Below are 23,628 nucleotides of genomic sequence, written 5' to 3'. Positions count from 1 at the left end.
AGGAATCAATATACCAAAAATCAGATCAATCGGATGATTAGATCACTTAAAAATTTGTTGTTAAAAAAGTAAAAAAAAATCAACATGTTTAGAACGGACGTACTGACATTTTGGTAATGATTATAGAGTTGCTACGCTTTATAGATCGTACCTAACTATTAAAGGAATCACCATGCAAAATTTGAAATCGATGGGACAATTCTAATATGCCTAAATTAACAAAAAAGCTATCCGTTACGGACGTACGTACCGACCCTAATTTTAGAAAAGCTTGGCTTTTAAAAAGTATTTGAGGAATATTCACGAAAAAAACGAAATCTAAAAGAAGTTTAGTTTTCCTTGAGAGAAATTAATTGATTGGAGAAATGGATTTGTTTTAGTACAGATTCAAATCTTTCTACAGCTTTCAAAGTTTCTTCAGTGACCTAAACATGTGCAAAGTATTAGGATATCTGTCTGTCTGTCTGTTGGTCTATCTGTCAGTGTCTGTCTGTTTAGTAGTTTGTTTGCCTAAATGTCTGTCTGTCTGTTTAAGTGTATGTTTGTGTGTGTCTGTATGTTGAAATGTCTGTCTGTCTGTATTGGTATGTTTGTCTATCTGTATATTATATTGACTATATATCTGTCTGTCTGTTTGTTTGAGAATATGTTTGTCTGTCTGCATATTATATTGTACATATGTCTATCTAATTGAGTATTTGTTTGTTTATCTGTATATTATATTACCTATATGTCTCTGTCTGTTTGTTTGAGCATATGTTTGTCTGTCTGTATATTATATTGTACATATGTCTATCTATTTGAGTATATGTTTGTCTATCTGTATATAATATTGTCTTTCTATCTGTCTATCTGTCTGTTTGAGTGTATATTTGTCTATGAAATCTCTTTATATATGTTGGTGTACTTTATTTAGCTGTCGGTATGTTTGTATGTATGTCTGTATATTAGAATGGTTGTCTGTATATTTGAGTATATGTTTGTCTATCTTATATATTATTTTCTATATATCTGTCTGTCTGTTTGAGTGTATGTTTGTCTATATGTCTGTCTGTATGTTAGTATATTTTCTAAGTAAATTTTATGTGTTGATGTTTGTTTATTTATCGACATGTTTGTCTTCTGTATGTTGGTATGGTTGTTTGTCTGTCCGTCTGTCTGTCTGTATGTTTGTTATTACCTTTATGTATATTACCTTTATGTCTGTCTGTTTGAGTATTTGTTTGTCTATCTGTATATAATATTGACAATATATCTGTCTTTCTGTCTGTCTGTTTGAGTGTACAGTATGACCCACGAAAAAGTATTTTTTAGCATCTGCAGCCCATATTTATCAACGAATTTAAAAAAAATGTATTTGTCCTTGTTCTCTATAGATTTCCACATAAGTAGATATAAAAATATTTTTTTACATCAATTAACAGCTGAGATTTTTAGAGCTAAAGTTTGAAAAAGTAACTGAGCAAAAAGTAACTTTTAACATGAAACGGCTTTTTTAGCAAATTTAAGGTAAAAATCCTTTTATTTTTGTTACTAGCAGAAACTTTATACAAAAATGAAATAAAAAATTTAGGTTTTAAGTTAAAAGCATTTTTTACACATATTTTTTGAGTCTTTTTAGTTTAATGATATTTTGAAAAACTTAGGTACTTATTAGGCAAAATTGTTTTAGATTTAAAAACCAAATAAATCTTTATGAATATAGCAGGAAAATTGTTTTTGTTTCATGTAATCCTAACTTTAATAACAAAAAAGTTATAAAGAAAACAAAATTACAACATAATGATTTTTTAGTCTAAAAAGCTTAATTAGCCCCCTATTAAATGATTGAGATGTCAGAAAAGGGGGCGGAGCAACTGTCATAATTAATCCTTTTCTTAAACAAGGGTAAATAAATAACCTGAAATTTGCAAATTGTCAATTCATTCAGTAGTACTTTTTGCCATTAAAAATTGATATTTTTTGATGGAATAAAAAAGAAATAATTAGTTAACTTGTTTTTCTTTGTATATCATTATTCAGTTACCAGAAAAACATAATATAACCATCCAAAAATTATGAGAAACAAAAAATAATTCTTTTTCTCAGTCACTTTTTTAAAACTTTAGCTCTAAAAAACTCCGGTGTTAATGGTGGTAAAAAATATATTATTATATCTTATTATCTACTTATGTGGAAATCTATAGAGAACAAGAACATGTACATTTTTTAATGATTCGTTGAGAAATATGGGTTGCTAATGCTAAAAAATACTTTTTCGTGGGTCATACTGTATATTTGTCTATGAAATCTCTTTATATATGTTGGTGTTTATTTATCTATCTGTAAGTTTGTCTTCTGTATGTTGGTATGTTTGTCTGTATGTATGATTGTCTGTCTGTATATTAAATAATAGTCTTCATAGAGTGAAAAACAAAAGATCATTTGTAAAAGTTACAATTTATCTTTTAATACAGACAATAACAATAGCATTTACAGATTTTTTCAATAAAATTTAGAGGATTTTTTAAAAATAAATAAATTTACAAATAAACATAATTTTTAAAAAATTATTTCTTGAATTTTAAATCAGAAGAAACTTATTATTTATGTTTGTTTGTATATCTATCCATCTGTATGTGAGAATGTTTGTCTGTCTGTATGTCTATCTATAAATAAATAGTTTACCTTTAAGGCCATTTCAAAAAGATCACCATCCTTTTTTTCTTCCTCGCAAAAATTACTGAAGGGGTGGTGATTATTGTACTGTTCTCGTAAATGAAGGTATGAAAGACACTTGGAAAAATTGAGGTAATGTTTTTACTACCCAAGGGTTTAAAATTTTTAATTGAATGTTTTTAAAAGTGAAGCTTTTCTATAATTAAGGTCGGTCCGTCCGTCCGTTAGCTCTTTTCATTAATTTAAACAGGTTAGAATTGTCATCTCGATTTCAAACTTTGCATGCTGATTCCAATAACAGTTAGGTACGACTTAGAAAGCGTAGCAATTCTATAATTGTTACCAGAAAGTCAGTGCGTCCATTTAAAACAAGCAGATGTTTACTTTATTGCCAAATTTTTTTTGAATGTTTAAATTTTCATTTTCATCTTATTTTTTAATACTGATTCCTATTACAACAAGGTACAATCTTATAAGCGAATCAACTCTATAATCAAGTCCTAAAATGTGTATTTCATAAGTTTTACAACAAATCTACAGAAGGGGAATAGTATTGTGTATCATCATTGGGGGGTGTGTACATCAATTTATCGGCCATTGTCTTATCCCTTTAGATCCTTGAGTTGAATTCTATGAGATCTCGACAATAATGACCCGGCCCCGACCTTTTATCCAAAGCCATCTTAGAATCACTGATTAAATTAATCTCTTATGGCATATGCAAACTTAAATACATTTCAGTAAAGTCTGAAAAATTATAAATTTTTAACAACAAATTAATATTTTGTGTAAAAAAATATAACATAACATTTAAGGGGGGGGGGGGGGGGGTTTAATGCAACCATCTCGTAATCAGTGAGCAAATGGCACTTAGAATTCGAATTTCCATCTATAATTTTGCATGAGTAATCCTTGGTAGGTCTATTTTCCCTAAATCGAACAAAAAGTTGGAAAAGTAACGGCTAACGGCTGGCGGCTCAGCTATTTTGCCATTTTTTTATATTTATACTGCAAATTAGTAACGAAACCTCTTTCAACATAATACTCTTTTCTACTTCAAAACGCTATCAAACGGTTCTAGACGGTAGCTGTTGGTACTAGAAGTTTTAAAATTGGTTATTGCTATCATTTAACATGAATTAAACCAAAAATATGTTTTAAAAAGTCGATTCCCACGTAATTGATGATTGATTTACCCTGAAAATAGGCAAAAAACGGCTGAACGGATGAGCCGCTAGCCGTTACTTTTCCAACTTTTTGTTCGATTTAGGGAAAATAGACCTACCAAGGATTACTCATGCAAAAGTTCAGATCAAAATTCGAATTCTAAGTGTCATTTGCTCACTGATTACGAGATGGTTGCATTAAAAAAAAAACCCTTGGTATATAATACATATAAGCTCTTTTTAAAAAAAAACACCTTTTTGCAATTTTAACACAATAAAAATATGAACTATTTGTGATTGGAAATGTTACAATCTAGTTTCTTTTTGCATAGGTTACAAGAATATAATGTAACTTCAGTACCTCAGTATAAATTATGAATTTCTTAACCTAATACCCACCAGTGGGCTTTAGAGTATTGCATTCCATTACAAGCGGATGATGCCATAGGGTTTTCTAGATGATCTTTTAGAATCAATGGAGAATCCTGCCCCAATTAGGTAATAGTTAAATAAAAAAAACTAATGTACTATTTTAACCCTCTTGTTAGGTGTGTTCTGATATTTTGTTAGTGAAAGGAAAGAAAAAGCTATGTTTTGCAAGATTTTGCAATATTTTGCTAGATTTTGTGAGATGTTGCTAGATTTTGCAAGATTTTATCACTGAAACGATATGAATGTCTGTGTAGGACAAACTGTATTTGCTTCTAATTCCAAAACAAATGTCGTCGTTTCCATCTCCTCCATAGACACAGATTCTTCTGAAATTAGATTTAAAACTGCCTTAGGTAATGGATGTAGGATATATGTGGATATATTGACAGGGGGTGAGATTGTTGTCAATTTAGCTTGCTAATGTGGACCTTATTTATTGGTCAGTTATTTCAGCCGTAGGAGGATAGGGGTTGGGGAAAAGGGGGTGGATAGGTGTATTGTTATTGAATATAATCCAGCCTGGATCTAGTGTTGGGGACCTTTATCGTCTGCTTGCAAATTGCTTTCTGCTCTTTTGTATCAGCTTGGCTGTGCTTTCTAATATTTTCAATGCTATTGGCTGATATTCAAAGACCAAATTAAAAGTCGGCACAGGGTCCACGGGGTAGGAACTTAAATATTTAACCCCTTCCCCCTCTATTGTTTTACTTTAATATTTATACCTATTTTTAGAGGGGAGAATTAATCAATATAAACACAGTTTTAAATCTCACCCTGAGAAATATCTTTAATTTTGTTGTTCAGCTCTTCTCCTCTGGAAACATCATGGATGTTATCATCCTTGTTACAACTAAAAATGCGTCACCCAAATTGTCATATTCATTTGCAGCAAAGCTACTCTGTAACTTACTTTGTCTGTCCGTACGTAAAGATATAGTGACAGCATAATTTTCTCGGGTTTAATCTAAGATAAGTTTTTTGTGGGATGTTTCCTTCAAAGAGCCTAGTCGAGCCCCCCCCAACACCCCCCCCCTCCCCCCCCCCCCAACACCACCACAGCTTATTTTGATATAAAAAATAAGGCTAAGATATGTTAGCTTAGGATTGCTTCCTCTTTCTCTCTTTTTCTCTATCTCTCTCATACTATCCCCCCCCCCCTCTCTCTGACTCCTCCATCTTATTTCTCTCTCTCTACCCTCTTTCTCTTTCTTTCCTTCTCTTTTCTCCCCCTTTATCTGTCAATAATTATATCTCTCTTTCTGTGAAAAAAATTTAGGTGACATACCTTGTATTATGTGCAGGTAAATTATTTTCTTTAATTTCATTTATATTTCTAACTTTAATAATAGGAGTAGGAGGAAATTTCTCTATATTATCTACAGGAGACTTCTCTCGGTTATCTGTAAAACTTTTTAGTTTAGGGGGCCGTCCACGCCCCCTAGTACTGCCAGGGGGGCGTCCTCTGCCCCTTGTTGCCCCCCTGCTCCCGACCTTCCCACAGGGTCGCCCCCGTTTGGGCTTTTCATCAAACTCTGAAGTTCTAGTCGAAAAAAAAGATCATAGTTGATTGAAAAATTAGGCATCTAATATTAAGAATTTTGATTGGTTGGTTTTAACTTGAGTGTCCAAACGAACCACTAATTGTAATCTACATAAGGGGTAATTTTGTGTATCATAAATTGGGATGTACATCAATTTATCAGCCATTGTCTTCCTCTTATCCCTACAGATTCCTGGGTTAATAAGCTTTTGTTAATCAAATATCCTATAAATATGATCATTTACCCCAAAATCCGTTTTTAACTCTAATATTTTGTGTATCATCAATGGGGATGTACATCAATTTATCCGCCATTGTCTTTCCCCTATAGATTCCTGGGTTGGATTCTTTTTTAAAAATTAGGGTCGCTACTCTCTGGTGAGGCAAAATAATTTTTGTGAAAAATTCTCCCAAAAAATCTCATAAAAAATCTACAAAAATAAAATAAACAAGGATGACAACATCCATAAAAGCGAAGCACTGAAACGGTAGGACAAACGGACATTAACACTTGTATAGTATCTGAACTGAATAATCAGAATTTAAAAGTATAACAGTCGAAGCAAAATTGTAGGTAAATATGTTGAAAAACTGCTTAAAGCAGGATAATGTTTATGGACATACTTACATTTTTGGACTTGATTATAGAGTTGCTTCGCTTATAATATTGTTCTTTGTTGTCCCAGGAATCAATATACTAAAAATCAGATCAAACGGATAATTAGAACACTTGAAAATTTGTTGTTAAAAAAGTAGAAAAATCAAAATGTTTAAAATGGACTTACGGACATTCTGGTAATGATTATAGAGTTGCTACGCTTTCTAAATCGTATGCAACTACTACAGGAATCATCATACAAAGTTTGAAATCGATAGGACAATTCTAACATGCCTAAATTAACGAATAAAAGCTATCTATCTCGGACGGACGGACGTACGGACCGACCCTAATTATAGAAAAGCTTCGCTTTTAAAAACATAAAAAGGTTATTAATATAGGATTTTGTATATTTTTTATGTGATTTTGAAGGATTTTTACAAAACAATTTTGTCTCACCAGCGAGCAGCGATTCTAGGTTTTAAAAGCGAAGCTTTTCTATAATTAGGGTCGATACGACCGTCCGTCCGTCCGAGACAGATAGTTTTTTTCGTTAATTTAGGCATGTTAGAATTGTCCTATCGATTTCAAACTTTGCATGGTGATTCCTGTAGTAGTTAGGTACGATTTAGAAAGCATAGCAACTCTATAATCATTACCAAAATGTCCGTGCGTCCATTTTAAACATGTTGATTATCTACTTTTTTAACAACAAATTTATATGTGATCTAATTTTCCGAATGATCTGATTTTTAGTATAGGTATTAATTCCTGGGACAACAAAGTATAATGTTATAAGAGAAGCAACTCTATAATCAATTCATAAAAAATGTAAGTATGTCCATAAACATTATCCTGTATCAAGCAGTTTTTTAACAAATTTACTTACAATTTTGCTTCGACTCTTTTACATTATATTCTGATTATTCAGTTCTGACACTATACAAGTGTTAGTATCCGATTTTCCTACCGTTTCAGTGCTTTGCTTTTATGGATGTTGTAATCCTTGTTTTAAAAGAATCCACATCTGAGTTAAACCTATAAGATCTTTTTACCCAAAATCTACGAGCTTTGCATTATCTGTTTCTTGTTTGGATTCTTCTGAACTCAGTTCATGCCTTTTCACCAAGTGATTCCTATGACAATTTAACAACTATTCAAAGAGATTTCTAAAAGAACGTGTTCTAACTTTTGAGATTTTTTTTTAAATAGCTAGTCGGTGTTTTTAGTGAGTAGTAGATGTAAAAGGATACATAGAATTAATAAAGTAATTTTTTTTACCTATAAAAAAATCAGTTGGTTTTAAGTTACTGAAACGCAACAAAAAAAAATTGCCATTATGAACAAAAATAAGATCTTTAAATTGACACCTTATTTTTTTAATGTTGTTGAGTAATTATTGAAAAAAACCTATTTTGTTGAAGCCCGGTGAATTAAAACTTTAAACTTTGTTTGCTCGTCACGAATGGGTTAAACAAAAATTACAAAAGTTAGGACACGTTCTTTAGGGAGGGAGAGGACATTGGACTGTAAATTATACTAGTACCCAAAGTTTTATAATCCCAATTTCTTATTCTATGACTTAAATACTTTGGCTGTACTCTTTTCAAATTTGGTTTGGTTGGTTCATTAAGTTGAACGTCCTAACATTTTAACCAATAATTCTTATCTACATAAAGATCAATTTATCGTCCATTGTCTGACCCTAACGGGGGAAATTCACAAAATTGTTTGTGTAAATAAATCACAGAATATGACAAAATTGGCTGGGTAGAAATCTCTATTAAATTCCTGAGATTAAATTTATGTGGAGTGGTGAAGTTACAATACTGACACGGGTATCTCACTCCCTAGACCAGTGTACCCACAATTTTATAAGGAGAAAAACAAAAATGTTGCTGGAATCGATTATTTAGTTAAAAATGTTGCTGGAATCGATTAATACAAAAATTAGATATACCGCTGGAATGGATTATTCATAAAACAATGTTGCTGGAATCGATTATCCCCCCCCCCCAAAAAAAAAACTAAAATTGTTGCTGGAATCGATTGTTCAAAATTTTAAAAATGTTGCTGGAATCGATTATTACAATAGTTACAAATGTTGCTGGAATCGATAAAAAAAAAACTATAAATGTTGCTGGAATCGATTATTTTTTAAAAATTTTTCCAGTGCGATTTCTAATAGTAGGATGGTGGTACCTTCCCACAAAATAATTATAAACCTTTCCCGGACTTATAAGATAATTCACTGTAAAAGAGAACCATATTGGTTCAGCGGTAAAAGAGATCCTTCAGTAATACACACTACACACAGACAAACATCCTGTTACTTATATTTATATATATTATGGTTACACGCCTGATGTGAAGATCTTATATGAGTGGCCAAATCACCTAGGAGAAAGAGAAATAACAAGCATACAAATCATAGCAGCGCAGCTACAACAACAATACAATAAAACCTGTTTGTAAATATAAACTTATTATAAATTTCTAATTAAGTTTTACATTACAGGAATAGACACATGGATCTAAAGGAATAAGACAATGGCCAATAAATTGATAAACATCCCCATAGGTGATACACAAAATAACGTTTGGAAACTCAACTTAATAAACCAACCAATCAAAATTCATTGAAACCAAAGTTATTAAGTCAACAAATAAGAAAACGTTATAATAAAACTTTGGGGACTAGCATAATAAAGAGCCCATCATTTTATTGGCAATTGTCTTATCCCCGTAGATCCCTGGTAATGAAAAGTATACTTGAGTAAACCTATGAACGGATAGGAAAGACTACATTGCCCATTCTTGAATTCTATACACTAGTATAGTTTGTCCTTCTGTCTGTACGTCCGTAACGCTACAGGGAAAATTTGAAGATAGACAGCTGAAATTGTAAGTGAAGATTCCTAATATGTAGGTGCATCTACTTTATACATTATTTTACCCGTCTGTCTGTCTGTCCGTAACGCTACCATTATGAAATGTATGCTTGTGTAAACCTTTGAATGGATAAGAAAGACAACTTCTCGGCTGCTATTGAATATAGACAGCTGAAATTCTTAGTGAAGATTCCTAATAAATATGTGCATCTACTTTTAACATTATTTTGTCCGTCTGTCTGTCTGTCCATAACGCTACGGGGAAAATGTGTTTCTCGGCTGCTATTGAAGATGGACAGCTGAAATTTCTAGTGAACTAATATATATGTGCATCTACTTTTAACATTATTTTGTCCGTCTGTCTGTCCGTCCGTAACGCTATGAGGGAAATGTGTTTCTCGGCTACTATTGAAGATGGACAGCTGAAATTTCTAGTGAACATTCCTAATATATATGTGCATCTACACATTAATTTGTATGTCCGTCTGTCTGTCAGTCTGTCCGTCTGTCGCTACGGTTATAAAATGTATGCTTGTGCAAACCTTTGAATGGATAAGATTGATCACACTGTCCACACTTGAACCTGACACCCTCGTGCTTAGAGCTAACGTGCACCTCGAGTAATCCAAGTTTTAATTATATATATTTTAAGGAAAGGTAATTATGAACATATTTCTTCTAATTTTCATGGGTAAGTAGTATTTTCTCCACTCTCAACACCCAAATAAATAATAGTGGTAGAAGCACAACAAAATGTTTAATAAGGTATTTTTAGGTTCTTATCAGTCCAAAAAAGAAGCTGCTGAACATTGACTATCAGAAATTGACCAAAACAGGGATCAAGAAAAAAATGCGCCAAGAAATAATGAAAAAATCTATCAATGGCCAAATTCCACATAAAATTTCCAAAAATGGCATGTTATAAATATACACCCTTACCTCTTTAATACCTATACATTTAAAAATGAAAAAAATTACCCCCCATCCTATTAACTTATAAAAAAATAGTGGCTTCGCCCCTAGTATCTAGGGTTTTTTTGTCTGCAAAGGGGCAAGAATAATGCAGAAAATAGCCTCAAATCTAAGATTAAACCACCTAAAACCATCAAGGTAACTATGAGGAGCTACCCTGTTAAGGAGAACCCGATCGGTTCAGCGGTTAGCGAGATCCTTCGGTACAAACAGACAGACAGACAGACATCGTTCTACTTTGTATTATAGATAAAAACTTGAAAACCTTGAGATCGCTTGGATATACACAAGTAAATTTACACTAAAAAAAATATTTGTTTTCTTTCAATCAACAAGGATGACAACATCATTAAAAGCAAAGCTTAACATTTCAGATGGTTTGTTTAGAAATCAATTATTGGTTGAAACACAACTGAATTAACCAACTAATCAAAATTCAATAAAAATCCCCAAAGTTGTTAAGTCAAAGAATAAGTAAACGTTGTTATAAAACTTTGGGAACCAGTGTAATAAACAGCCTATTGTCCCCCCTCTCTCACTGAGTTTCTTCAGCTAACATAGTTTTAAATATCCGGTATCCGGCCGGATATTGAAAATGACCGGATATCCGGCCCAATCCTACTACCAATGATAACAAATATTTTCCTGATCACATTTGTAAGGATTAGGCTCGTGCATTCTCTTGTAATGATGCCTGAAAAACAATTCCAGTATCAGGCTTCAAACCCGGTTAATATCCGCTGGATTAGAACCAGTTCTCAGCCATACTGAAAATTCATGTAGAGCATCGTATTACAGAAAATTTTCCATGATTATTAAGAAAAAAAAACATAAAATTAATACCAGTTTTTTTAGCCCTGGCATTCGGCCCCTTATAGCTAACAAAACTGGGTTTAATCTTATAATTTTTCATTTCAATATCGGCAGGAAGCTGTCTATAATACGCTGCGATAAACAACTATGATAGCAAAATATCTATAAGTAGCGAAGCTCTAAAAAAAATCAGAGAATGGGTAGGACAAACAAACATTTACACTTTTAGAGTGTCAGAACTTAATATAATATTAAAAGAATATAGCAAGCTGGGTAGAGAGATAGATGGTAAGAATGAGAGAAAGGTAGCAAAATGGAAAAACAAGGATGACAACATCCATAAATGCAAAGATCTGAAGCGTCAGAAGAAAACGAACATTAATACTCTTAGAGTCTCAGAACTGAATAAGTCTAAACAGAATTGTAAATTTTGTTAGAAAACTCCTCAAATATTGGATACTTATTAAAGAACATACTTACATTTTAGAACTTGATTATAGAGATGCTTCGCTTATGCAGATTAATGGGATTATTATATCACATAAAAAATTGTTGTCAAAAAATTATAAAAATCAACATGCTTTAAATAGACATACGGACAATCTGATAACAATTAAAGAGTTGCTACGTTTTTTTAATTGTACCTAACTACTACGTAAATCACCATGCCAAGTTTGAAATCGATAAGACAATTCTAGCATGCCTAAAATAACGATAAGAGCCATCCGTTATGGACTGTCCCTAATTATAGAGCAGCTTTGCTTTCAAAAAGAAAACAGTCTTTCAAGAAAACTCAACTGATGCCTTTTTTAACTAAATTAATTACAAGGTTTGGGTCTTTTAAGCATGACAGATGGACAAAATAATGTATAGAGTAGATGCACATATATAATAGGAATCTTCACTAAAAATTTCAGCTGTCTATCTTCAATAGCAGCCTAGTAACACATTTCCCCCATAGCGTTACGGACGGACTGTCAATGTGAATTATAGAGAAGCGTCGCTACTAAAACTTGAATATTACGTACCTAAGATATTTCGGATGTCCAGCTTTATAGTCACATTTATCACATTGGATTTTCTCCTACACAGGTTTAATCATAATTTTTTTTCCAGTATGGCTTCCAAACAGATTAATATATCCTCTGGTTCATAACCGGTTCTCAGTCATACTTTAAAATCATGTATAGCACCGTATTACATACAATTTTTCACGGATATAAAAATAAAAATCATAAAATTTATATTACCTAGTTTTTATTATATAATTTTTCATTTTAATATTAGCGGAAAGCGGTCTATGATACAATGCGTTAAAGAACTAGTTTAATTTCTTAGATGCATGACAAGTCCGTTTGTCCGTCCGTCTGTAAATTATCGCATTATTAGTCAACTAACTACGTCCATAGAGGCATCAACTGAAAAAGGGGAAGGGTCAACCCTCCACCTTCAAATTAAGTTTGAAATGAAGGTACAAAAATTCATATTTTTTTTAGAGCGAAGCATTCTTAGATGACCTCTCCACGCAACCTTGAACATACTCTGTGTTTCAATTGTAGTATAACACGCTCAATCGCCGAGGGTATTTGGTAAGGTAACACCTATTGAGAAACAAACAAATCTTTGATTGCACAACCTTTGTCTAGAAGCCCTACTGTGCATGGTAAAGAGTTCCGTCTGTTTATTGGCATTTCTCCTAATGTAACTAATAATGTCGCGCCCCTGACATTGCAGCAGTAGGAACCATTTTCAACGTCTTTAGTTTTGACATGATGTTGAGCCGAGACTCGATCCCATCACCTCCCAGACGAGGTAGATTATAGCATTATTAGTAGGGTTGGCAACCCATATAGGAATCCGGAATCCGCACAATTTTTGGAATCCGAATCCGGAATCCGTTTTTTAAAAACGGATTCCGGATTCTTAATTGGTATGCTAAAATTAGCGTCTTGAGTTTTTTTTTCAACTCCCCCTTTTTGAAAGCAAAGATTATCATCATTCTATATATTTTTTTAAAATCTGGTTCGATTCTCGGAACTGAATTAAAGAGAACACCAAGAACATTAATTTTTAAGACATATTTAATTTTTAAAAAAGCCTTTTATTATATTGCTAGAATCCGGAATCCAAATCCGAAATCCGCCAAAAAATAAGAATCCCAAATCCGCGGGATTTTCTTTTAAGAATCCGAAACCGGTCCAAAAAATTGACGGACTGCCATCTAATTATTAGTCAACTGGCTACGTCTCTAGAACATTATAGTCGAGTTCGACACAACAAAATGTTGCTACGCTTCATAATTATGATAAATTTCCTTGCCTTCTTATGTTTAGTGTCTTCATGTATCTAATTTAAAATATTTCTCATTTTCTATAAAAAAAAAACATTCATAGCATATTTTTCATGAAAACTAAAGCCTTTTTAAAATAAATAATAAGGTTTTTCTAAGCATAACCGACAGTTAGACAGACAAAATAAGTATAGAGCAGATGCGCAAAATTAATAGGAATCTTGATTAAAAATTGCAGCTGTCTAACTAAATTAGCAGTTTAGAAAATCACATTTCTCCGACAATATGGTTTTGTCTATTTAAGCATGACCGACAAACAGACGGGCAAAATAATGTAAAAAGTAGATGCACCATTGCACATATATATAAATTAGGAATCTTCACTAAAAATTTCAGCTATCTAACTAAAATAGCAGTTGAGAAAATCCCATATCTCCAACAATATGGTTTTTGTCTTTTTAAGCATGACCGGCAGACAGACGGACAAAATAATGTATAGAGCAGATGCACATATATAATAGGAATCTTCATTAAAAATTTCAGCTGTCTATATTCAATAGCAGTTGAGAAAATCACATTTCTCCAACAATGGGTTTTTGTCTTTTTTAAGCATGACCGACAGACAGACGGGCAAAATAATGTAAAAAGTAGATGCACCATTGCACATATATATTAGGAATCTTCAATAAAAACTTCAGCTGTCTAACTAAAATAGCAGTTGAGAAAATCACATTTCTTTAACAATGGGTTTTTGTCTTTTTAAGCATGACCGACACACAGACGAACAAAATAATGTATAGAGTAGATGCACATATATAATAGGAATCTTAATTAAAAATTTCAGCTGTCTATATTCAATAGCAGCTTAGCAACACATTTCCCCCACATATCTATAATACAAAGTAAAATAATGTCTGTCCGTCCGTCCGTCCTTTACGATCTCGGTAACCACTGAACCGATCGGCTTCTACTCTTCAGGGTATATACCTATTGGTCCTGTGGTGATTTAAAGCTATTTTCTTGGGGGGTGGTACACCCTCAACCCCCCCCCCAAAAAAAATTCTTGGGAAACTACTTCACATAAATTGGCAGCACCAGAATTTTTTTTTTATAAATACCTCATAGGCAAAGCCCCTAGAGGCTAGGGGCGAAGCCGCTAGTATAAAGTGTACAAAAACATCAACTGATAATATTATCTAGGAATTTTTTAAAAATTGAACCAAAAATCAGCAAACGCTTCTTGTTCTCTCATCTACAGACAAAAAAAAATGATGGGAATTAATTTTTTTCAAAAACTTTGTAAGAAAAAACTTCGAACTAAAAATCAATGAGAAAACAAGGATGACAACATCCATAAAAGTGAAGCCCTAAAATGGAAGGACAAACGAACATTAACAATAAACTTAATATTAAGTCTATACAAGATTGTAACTAAATTTGTTGCAAAACTGATTAAATACATAATACTGTTTAATTAGGGACATACTGACGTTTTTAGATTATAAAGATTCTTCGCTTATAAAATCGTACCTTGTTGTAATAGGAATCATATAAAAAAATCTGAAATAACATAAAAAAAAATTTTTTGTCAAAAAAGTAAAAAAAATCTGCTTGTTTTAAATGGACGTACGGGCTTTCTGGTAACAATAATAAAGTTGCTACGCTTTCTAAACCGTACGTTTCTACTACAGGAACCATCATGCAAAGTTTAAATAGATAGGAAAATTCTAACATGCCTAAATTAACGAAAAATCCGGACGGACCTACCCTAATTATAGAAAAGCTTCGCTTTTATAAATCCTCCAATAAACATCCAATAATGATATTATCGATAACAATAATCCAGTTATTAATCAATAAATGAGAAATATTTTCCTGTAGCAAGGGCTTGTAACTCGTTGAGTAATCACATTTAGAACACAGGAACTTCTCCTCTAAACAAGGATGACAACATTCATAAAAGCGAAGATTAACAAATTAGACGGACAAACGAACATTACCAAGTATTGAATGACAGTTTTGGTATGACTCAGGGATCTAAAGGGATAAGACAATGGCCGATAAATTGATGTACATCTCCAGTGAGGATACACAAAATTACCCCTTTTGTAGATTAAAAATAATGGTTGAAACGTTTGAACACTCAACTCAATGGAACAACTAATCAAAATTCACAAAAATCCCCAAAGTTGTTCAACAAACAAATAAGAAAACGGTATTAAAAAACTTTGGGGACTAGTGTAATAAACAGTCCAATGTCCCCTCCCTACCTCTTTAAGAACCCCACCCCCAACAAGATAATTAACTCTGTATCTTTATGTTTAAGAATATATGTAACGTATAGCTTCGTAACCGATTAATATCAGGTTGATTAGAACCGGTCCTCGGTCATACTGAAAAATCATGTATAGCATCGGATTTCAGAAGATTTTCCACGAATATTAAAACCATAAAATAAATAGGTACCAGTTTTGTTAGTCTGGGCCTATAGCCCTTTTGGAGGTGTTAATACTATAATTTTTATTTTAATATCCGCGGAAAGCTGTCTATAATACGACTAGATAATTACCTTTATGTTTAAGAATATGATAGCGTAGGTAGGCTTTCTTTTCTGTACGGTATGGACAACTTGTACATAAATATTCACCCTGAAACAAATTATTATTAGGGATCTAAAGGGAAAAGACAACGGCCGATAAATTGATATAAATTCCCAATGTAGATACACAAAATTACCCCTTCTGTAGATTAAAATTAGTGGTTGACACGTTTGAACACTTGACTTAACCATGGTAAAACCCAACTTTTTAGTTGATAAACCAAATATTAAGCATAAACCTAGTATATTCACTAAAAAAATACTATGGATCAATGCTGGAAGGTGCTTAGAATCACTTGCTCTAGTACGTGGATAGTTCCCTTTAGTAAAAGTCCCCAAAGTTGTTAAGCTAACGATTAAAAAAACGTTATTATAAAACTTTGGGTACTAGTGTAATAAACAGCTCAATATCCCCCCTCTCTCTCTGATAAGTAGCGCAGTATAAAAACATTAATTATTTTTTTTAAATATCAGAGATCTTTATGGATAAGGCAATTCATGCTAAATTCATTTACATACCAAAATGATAAAACAAAATTACGCCTTTTGTGGTTTAAGATTATTGGTTGAAAAGTTTGGACACTTCTTGTTTGGAAGGAACCAATCAAAATTGAATAAAAGTAGCAAAGTCAAGGAACAAGAAAAATTTTAAATGAAAAAAATAGGTAGGTACCTTTTCTTCTTCACATTTCTTAGTAAACTGTTTCACTTTTTTTTCTTTGGTTTCTAAAACATAACAAGGATGACAACATACGAGAAAAATTAAACTATAAACCAGTGTCATGAAAAATAAGAATTAGACTTGACAAAATAAATCATGAAATATCTTAAAATGGTATTGTGAAGGAATCGATCTGGCACCCCAACCAAAAAGCAAATCATAACAAAACTTGGTGAAAATATATAGAATGTAAACTTATTCAATCCCTGAAAATTTTAGCCATCTATCTTGAATAGGAGCCGAGAAAATCATGAAAACTTAACAATCTAGGAATCGATCAAGCACCCAAATTAATAGTTTTATATCAGAGCTCTAAAATTACTAAGTTACGGACAAACGGACATACACATACTAAATGTAGAAAAGCTAAACTTTTTAGAGAAAACAAGGATGACAACATCCATAACAGCGAAGCTCTGAAACGGTACGACAAACGAACATTAACACCTGTAGAGTGTCAGAACTGAAAAATCAGAACATAAATGTATGCATGTCGAATCAAAATTTTAAGTAAATTTGTTGAAAAACTACTTAAAAACAGGATAATGTTTAAGGACATACTTACGTTTTTAGGACTTGATTATAGAGATGCTTCGCTTATAACATTGTACTTTATTTCCTAGGAATCAGTATTCAAAAAATCAGATCAATCGGATAATTTCATCTGATAAAAATTTGTTGCTAAAAAAGTTAAATATCAACATGTTTAAAATGGACGTACGGACATTCTGATAACGCTGATAGAGTTGCTAAGTTTTCTAAATCGTACCTAACCACTACAGGAATCACTATGCAAAGTTTGAAATCGATAGAACAATTCTAACATGCCCAAATTGACTATAAAAAAAAGCTATCCGTTCCAGACATACGGACGGACCGACCCTAATTATAGAAAAACTTGGCTTTTAAAAAAAGGATAGGTACCTTGTATACTAGTTTCATTACTGATGCAAATCTGAGACAAGGGATCAAAATCTAAAAAAACAAAACAAGATCAATTTTTAGCGTATTTCCTAAAGAGAGAGGGGACAATGGGATGTTTATTACACTAGTCCTCAAATTTTTATAGCGACATTTTCTTATTTGCTGGCTTAACTACTTTGGTGACTTATTGGTAAATTTTGATTGGTTCGTTCATTAAGTGTTCAAACGTTTCAACCACTAATTTTAATCTACAGAAAGGGTAAATTTGTTTATCATCATTGGGGTTGTACATAATTTTATCGGCCATTGTCTTATCTCTAAGATACCTGGTTCTCAAGTGCCTTAATTTTAAAAATAAGGAAGGTAGATAGCCTGGTAGGTGTAGTAGAATGCTACTGACCACAATACCAAGACTGTAAAGAAGCTATGCTCTAATGACTCTACACACACACATACCTACATTGGCCCTGAGTTTGACTCGACTCAAAATATCAGATATATCAGATAAAAACTAATGATTTAAGACACAATATGGTGTGAAACCATTCTAACATATTTTTTGTGAAGATTTCTTTCTGTGAGAAATATCTATGCAGACCAAGGAGAAGCATTAATTGAAAAGAGTATTCCTGTGGAACTGAAGACATTATTTGGAGAATTCTTATGTAGAATCTACAGACGCTAAATGGAGATTTTCCTTTGTGGAGATGTATACATATAATTGGAGATTTCTTGGGTAGAGATATTATTGTTTTATTTTAAGAAAATTTCTTTTGTGGAAATTTGCTATATATATATTTGGTGGTAAAGTGGCCACGCCATGGAGACAAAACTTTGAAGTAATCTACCTTCCCTTTTTCTGTTACAAACTCCCAACATCAACATATGACCATATTAGATATGATTCAAAGCTTGTTCCATTTAAGATGACACAAGATGAACACATATTCAAGATTACATATATGCATAAATGGAACTTCAACATTGGGCTTGCCTGTGGTCACCTTCCCTTTTGTTGTAAGCCTCCCAACCTTACACATGCAATCCAGAAGTTATGGTGTGACCATACGATGAAAACATGAATTCATATTTGGACTACCTTTCCCTTTTTGTACAAGCCCCCCCACATCACACCACACAGTCTCAGTTATGGGAGTCTATTGTGATGAACAGAGAATACACCACCATGTACCAGTACCAGTTATAAATCCTGCTGTAATGTTCAACTTTACAATCAACATGGAAACTGGCAATGATATACATCTATACACCAGATATTGCCTGTTCAAATGGACACCAAGTCATCAACACAACATGTCCTTATGGTGTGATCACAGTGACCTTTTTATGTAATATGTATCTTTATATGGCGCCATGTTTGTACTGTTTATAAATTCTCTTTTTGTATTCTATAATACTCATTTGATTTGACTATAAATACTCATTCAATCATTGTAATATTCAGTCATGTTTAAAATGTAGAACCAACAAGATCAATAAAGACTTAACAAGAAAGAAGACTCTTTTATTCGGACGAACAACTTTGACAAGAAGACCGGACTACAGGTTCCATCGTGGAGATCTGTAAAGTATCAACGAAGTGGACTTTACCACAAATGGTGTCAGCTGTGAGATACTTCTAGGACTTAAAGATTTTTTTTGACTTACAAATAAAATTATAAAAAATAAAAAAAAATCTTCAAGAAAGTTAGGACTTGTGACCTAGACCAACTTCATCATGGAAGGTATTGGAGATGTGTTTGAACAAGATGGAGCAGCAAATGGCCAACAACAACAATTACCACCAAATTGGAACTATCAATATGAAGCTGCTGTGGGAAGACAGAGAGCTGATTTCAAGAAGTTAGCGCCAAGCTACATCCGCACCAACATGAGTTGGGATCAATACATGGATTTGTTCACAACAGAGAAGTCTGACTACAGTCTACTTACTGATGAAGATTTTAAGAAGATATTATACTCCAAGCTCACTGGTGAAGCATTTCAGATGGCTTCCCCGGAATATCACCCCCTCAAGCCGGATCTTAAACCCTTGACATTCCAACACTATGCAAAGAAACTTGGTAACCTATTTGAACCAGAAAGCGAGAGTGGACAAGCAAAACTTATCTTTGAACAAAGGATCCAGTTGCAAGGTGAACATCCAGCTGACTACTTCCAGAATAAACTTGGATTGTTCCATCGAGCTTACAAGAGGTCCCATAGAGATTACCAATTCTTCTACAACAAAGTAATTGTAGGTCTGGTAAACCAAGAGATGCGTAACTTTTTACGCCTCCAGATACCTAAACCAGTGGAGAACTTCAAACTGTTCCGAGAAAGTATGATGGAGATTGCAACTGTTGTCCGACGCAAATATCTGGATGGAGAGATAGGAGAAGCAGAAGCTATGGGTGCTGAGTCATATGCTATAGTTCAATCAGTCAAGACCAACCAGGCAAGGAATGAAGCTATAAATGCACTGACTGGACAGAAACCAAAAGGACATTGTTATTTCTGCCGAAGCAAAGAACATTACATTGCCCAATGTCCAAGAAAGGCGGCAGGACTTCCAGCCGTGGTGTCCTCTTTTGGTGACAAGAAAGAAGTTCCTACAGTGGTCAACAAGAACAAGTATCAAGGAGTAAAGAATACTATGGGTACATCATTCCCTTCCAGCAAGCCAAGGAATAATTACCAACATATACGCAAACAGAAAGGACGTACTGGAAGGATCATGTTTGTCTATGAAGATATTGAAGGTGAACTCCAATGTGAACCAGTTGAGGAAGAAGAAGGAACAAGTGACTACACTCTAGAAGAGAAAGAAGACAAAACAGATGATGCTGTCAACATGATAGAAGATGCTGAGGATCACTCTGAGGGTGATTACATCCCTGGTTCTTTTTTAGGCCAGAATTAGTAATTTCCTCTATCCAAGAAGAACTTATCAATAGTGTAAATAGTACCAAACTTATCAAACAGAACTCTCTCCCAAGCTCCCCTGGTAGAGCAGTTGGTTATCTCCGTACAAAAATTTTCAATAGAAGCATCCTCAACAAAACCCTGATTGACAGTGGAAATCTCTTTGGTGACTTGATCTCTGAAGAATTTGCCAAACTACTACACCTACCCATCACTGGTCATCCCAAAACAGTCGGTACTGCTTCAACTAATGGAAGTGTGACTATCCTTGGAAAGACTAAGCCTTTTAAGCTTTTCTTAGAAGGTATTAGTGAAACAGTAACAGTTCATCCCTATGTTGTGAAGAGCCTTTCACACCCACTGAACCTTGGACAGAGCTTTTTAAGAGCCAACAATGCTGATATGAGTTTCAGAGAAAAAGGAGTTCAGTTAAGAATCAAAGGCAGCTCAACTATGCTAGACACTTGTGATTCAAGCCTGACCAAGTCAACCATAGATGTGAGAATCAAACAAATTTTGGACAAATTCAAAGAAGATGGATCCAACCCTTGGTCTGAACAAGCAGAAGTACTTGATCTCCGGATCAATCACATAGATGAAGTTGACAATCAAACCCCAATTCCTGGTATTTTCTACAAAGACAGAAAGAAGGCTATCACATTTAGTGAAACCAAGCTGCAAGTTCTCAACACCCAGAAGACATACCTAAAAGCAGGGCATACAACCATAGTAAGCCTTCAAGTGGGTAAGGGATCCACCTTTCCAGCTGTGAAGAAGTCCAATGATGTTTTTCTTTTTCCTAGGAAGACTAACAAGTGGCTTAACAACAAACAAGTTTTTGTTCACCCTGGAACTTATCATCGAGAAAATAATCAAGTTAAGGTTCACATTACAAACTTTAGCGACCAAGATCAATACCTACCCAAAAGTATGCATCTAGGAACAATTGCAGAAGCTATTCACCATTCCAACTCAATCAACACTCTGGATCATCGTCCTATACAACAGTTATCTCAAGATGAGTTAATGGAAAGAAGAGCCTATATTATCAAGCAGCTCCAGTTAGAAGACAATAGAATCCTAAAACAGAATCCTGAAGCAAAGGAAGAAGTAATTCAGATATTTTTAGATGGATGGGATGCAATATCTATCCACGAAGCTGACTATGGACTAACAAATATGATGAAATTCCACATTGAAGTACCCAAAGGAACCCTTCCCGTCAGAGATAGGGTACGACCCCTTAACCCTATGCAGGAAAAGGACCTTCAAAGACAGATTGATGCATGGTTAGAAGCCAAAGTAATTGAACCATCAAACAGTCCCTGGGCCAGTGCTCTTGTACCATGCAAGAAGAAAGGAACCGAGAACTACCGATGGGCTATTGACTACAGAAAATTAAATTCTGTCACAATCAAGGATGCATTCCCTTTATCCAATATAGAGAACAATTTACAGAAGTTAGCCGGTACCTCTGTGTTTAGTACACTTGACAGTGCAGGAGCTTTCCACACAATCCCAGTGCATGAAGAACACAGGGATTATACCAGCTTCAATACCCCAATGGGCCAGTACAGATTCTGCCGGTTGCCATTTGGTTTGGCAAATGCACCAAGTGCCTACAGTAGATTAGTTCAGATGGCATTGGATAGGCTTCCACCTGGTTTTGCAATGGGATACATTGATGATATAATAGCACATTCCCAAACAGTAAATGAACACATTGAACACTTGCGCCAGATTGTGAGGCTACATGTAGATGTCGGAATGAAACTTAACCTCCAGAAGTGCAACATCTTCCAGACCGAAGTTCAGTATCTGGGACATTTAGTGTCCGCTCAAGGCATACGGATGATTCCCAGCTATGTTCAGAGAATCCTTGATTGGCCCATGCCTAGGACAGGGAAAGAGCTGAGATCCTTCCTTGGATTTACCGGTTATTACAGAAGTTTCATCAAAGACTATGCTCATCTTACTTGCAACATGAACAAAATGAAGAATGGAAAACTGCTTGAATGGAATGAAGACACAAAGCAGAAGTTCAAACAACTTAAGGAATGTTTCAAGAAAGAACCAGTGCGTGGGTATCCTCAATACAATAACCCTGAGCCTTTTATTCTGGACACTGACTTTAGCTCCACCAACATGGCTGCAGTACTTAGTCAGAAGCAGAATGGTAAAGAAGTATTTCTAGGATGTGTTGCCAAGAAATGCAACAAGGCACAAGCATCTTATGCCCCGCACAAAGGAGAAATGGCTGCTGTTATACTTGGATTGAAGAAATTTGAGCACATCCTAAGAGCCAAGCCCTTCATCATTCGCACAGATAGCCGTTGTGTCCAGTTCTTACACACTATGAAGGAATATCGCGGCATATTTGCGAGGTGGCTGTGTTACATGAATAGTTTTAAGTTCTCCTTAGAACATAGGTCAGGAACAAAACAAACCAATGCTGATGCTTTAAGCAGAATGCCAGGAATACCAGAAGAGAATGATGATGAAGGAAATGACCCCAACGAGTACTTACATGATGTAGATGATATCTACGCCATCTCTTCCAATCCAAAAGCACAGGTTACAAAAGAAGTGTTGAGACAAGAAAATGATCAAGACCCCATCATATCTAAGATCATCAAGTTTGTAGAATCTAACAAAAAACCTGATAAAGAAGAAAGAAAAACACTTGGTTCTGTTGGACTGAGCTATGTGAACATGTTTGAATGTTTGTCCTGCCAAGAAGGAATTCTGTATTTCCAAGCCCCAAAATTGAATGGTATACTTAGTCCAAAACGCATCTGCCTTCCAACTAAGTTATATAGACTTGCTTTTGACATGTGTCATTCTGATCCTACTGGAGGACATTATGGAATGAACAACACATTCAACAAGATGAAGGAAAGATTCTACTTTCCTCATATGTATGCTTTGATCAGTGCTCTTATCAACAATTGCATTCCTTGTATCACCAAGCGATCCTCATTTCAGACAGAACACAAACTGCATAGAGAGCAATTAAGTTATTTCAACCAACGAGTATACTGCGACGTGGTTGGACCTCTTACTGGCAGTCCTTACCATGGACGAACCTGTCATTATATT

At 34.1% G+C, this 23,628-nt stretch overlaps 2 protein-coding genes and 1 long non-coding RNA gene across 3 annotated transcripts in view; all 3 read right to left on the bottom strand.

The window, feature by feature from the left end:
- Positions 1 to 201: 201 nt before the first annotated feature.
- Positions 202 to 3,449, bottom strand: LOC145307270 (uncharacterized). Its single transcript, XR_013875375.1, has 3 exons — positions 3,324 to 3,449; positions 2,668 to 2,722; positions 202 to 425 (listed from the first exon to the last, which is right to left on the bottom strand). It is a non-coding gene; the product is annotated as an uncharacterized LOC145307270 (long non-coding RNA).
- A 638-nt stretch (positions 3,450 to 4,087) lies between these two features.
- Positions 4,088 to 8,719, bottom strand: LOC145306967 (uncharacterized). Its single transcript, XM_080149309.1, has 6 exons — positions 8,708 to 8,719; positions 8,188 to 8,244; positions 7,450 to 7,532; positions 5,542 to 5,796; positions 5,030 to 5,106; positions 4,088 to 4,582 (listed from the first exon to the last, which is right to left on the bottom strand). The coding sequence occupies exons 1-6, from the start codon at positions 8,717 to 8,719 to the stop codon at positions 4,482 to 4,484; spliced, it is 585 nt and encodes a 194-aa protein (XP_080005435.1). The 3' UTR covers positions 4,088 to 4,481.
- Positions 8,659 to 23,628, bottom strand: part of LOC145307274 (uncharacterized) — a 40,382-nt gene continuing 25,412 nt past the window's right edge. The window contains exons 5-14 of the mRNA XM_080149639.1: positions 17,605 to 17,655; positions 16,633 to 16,685; positions 15,930 to 16,008; positions 15,238 to 15,294; positions 13,390 to 13,418; positions 12,099 to 12,154; positions 10,905 to 10,951; positions 10,523 to 10,560; positions 9,828 to 9,900; positions 8,659 to 8,791 (exon numbers count right to left, since the gene is read on the bottom strand). Of these exons, the coding sequence (XP_080005765.1) occupies positions 8,724 to 8,791; positions 9,828 to 9,900; positions 10,523 to 10,560; positions 10,905 to 10,951; positions 12,099 to 12,154; positions 13,390 to 13,418; positions 15,238 to 15,294; positions 15,930 to 16,008; positions 16,633 to 16,685; positions 17,605 to 17,655 (551 nt within the window). The 3' untranslated portion in view covers positions 8,659 to 8,723. The remainder of the gene's footprint in view (positions 8,792 to 9,827; positions 9,901 to 10,522; positions 10,561 to 10,904; positions 10,952 to 12,098; positions 12,155 to 13,389; positions 13,419 to 15,237; positions 15,295 to 15,929; positions 16,009 to 16,632; positions 16,686 to 17,604; positions 17,656 to 23,628) is intronic.

The sequence above is a fragment of the Acartia tonsa genome, chromosome 15, assembly GCF_053477335.1.
Source record: "Acartia tonsa isolate MP-2025a chromosome 15, ASM5347733v1, whole genome shotgun sequence".
In the NCBI taxonomy this organism is placed as follows: domain Eukaryota; kingdom Metazoa; phylum Arthropoda; class Copepoda; order Calanoida; family Acartiidae; genus Acartia; species Acartia tonsa.
This window is presented reverse-complemented; position numbering and strand designations above follow the sequence as displayed.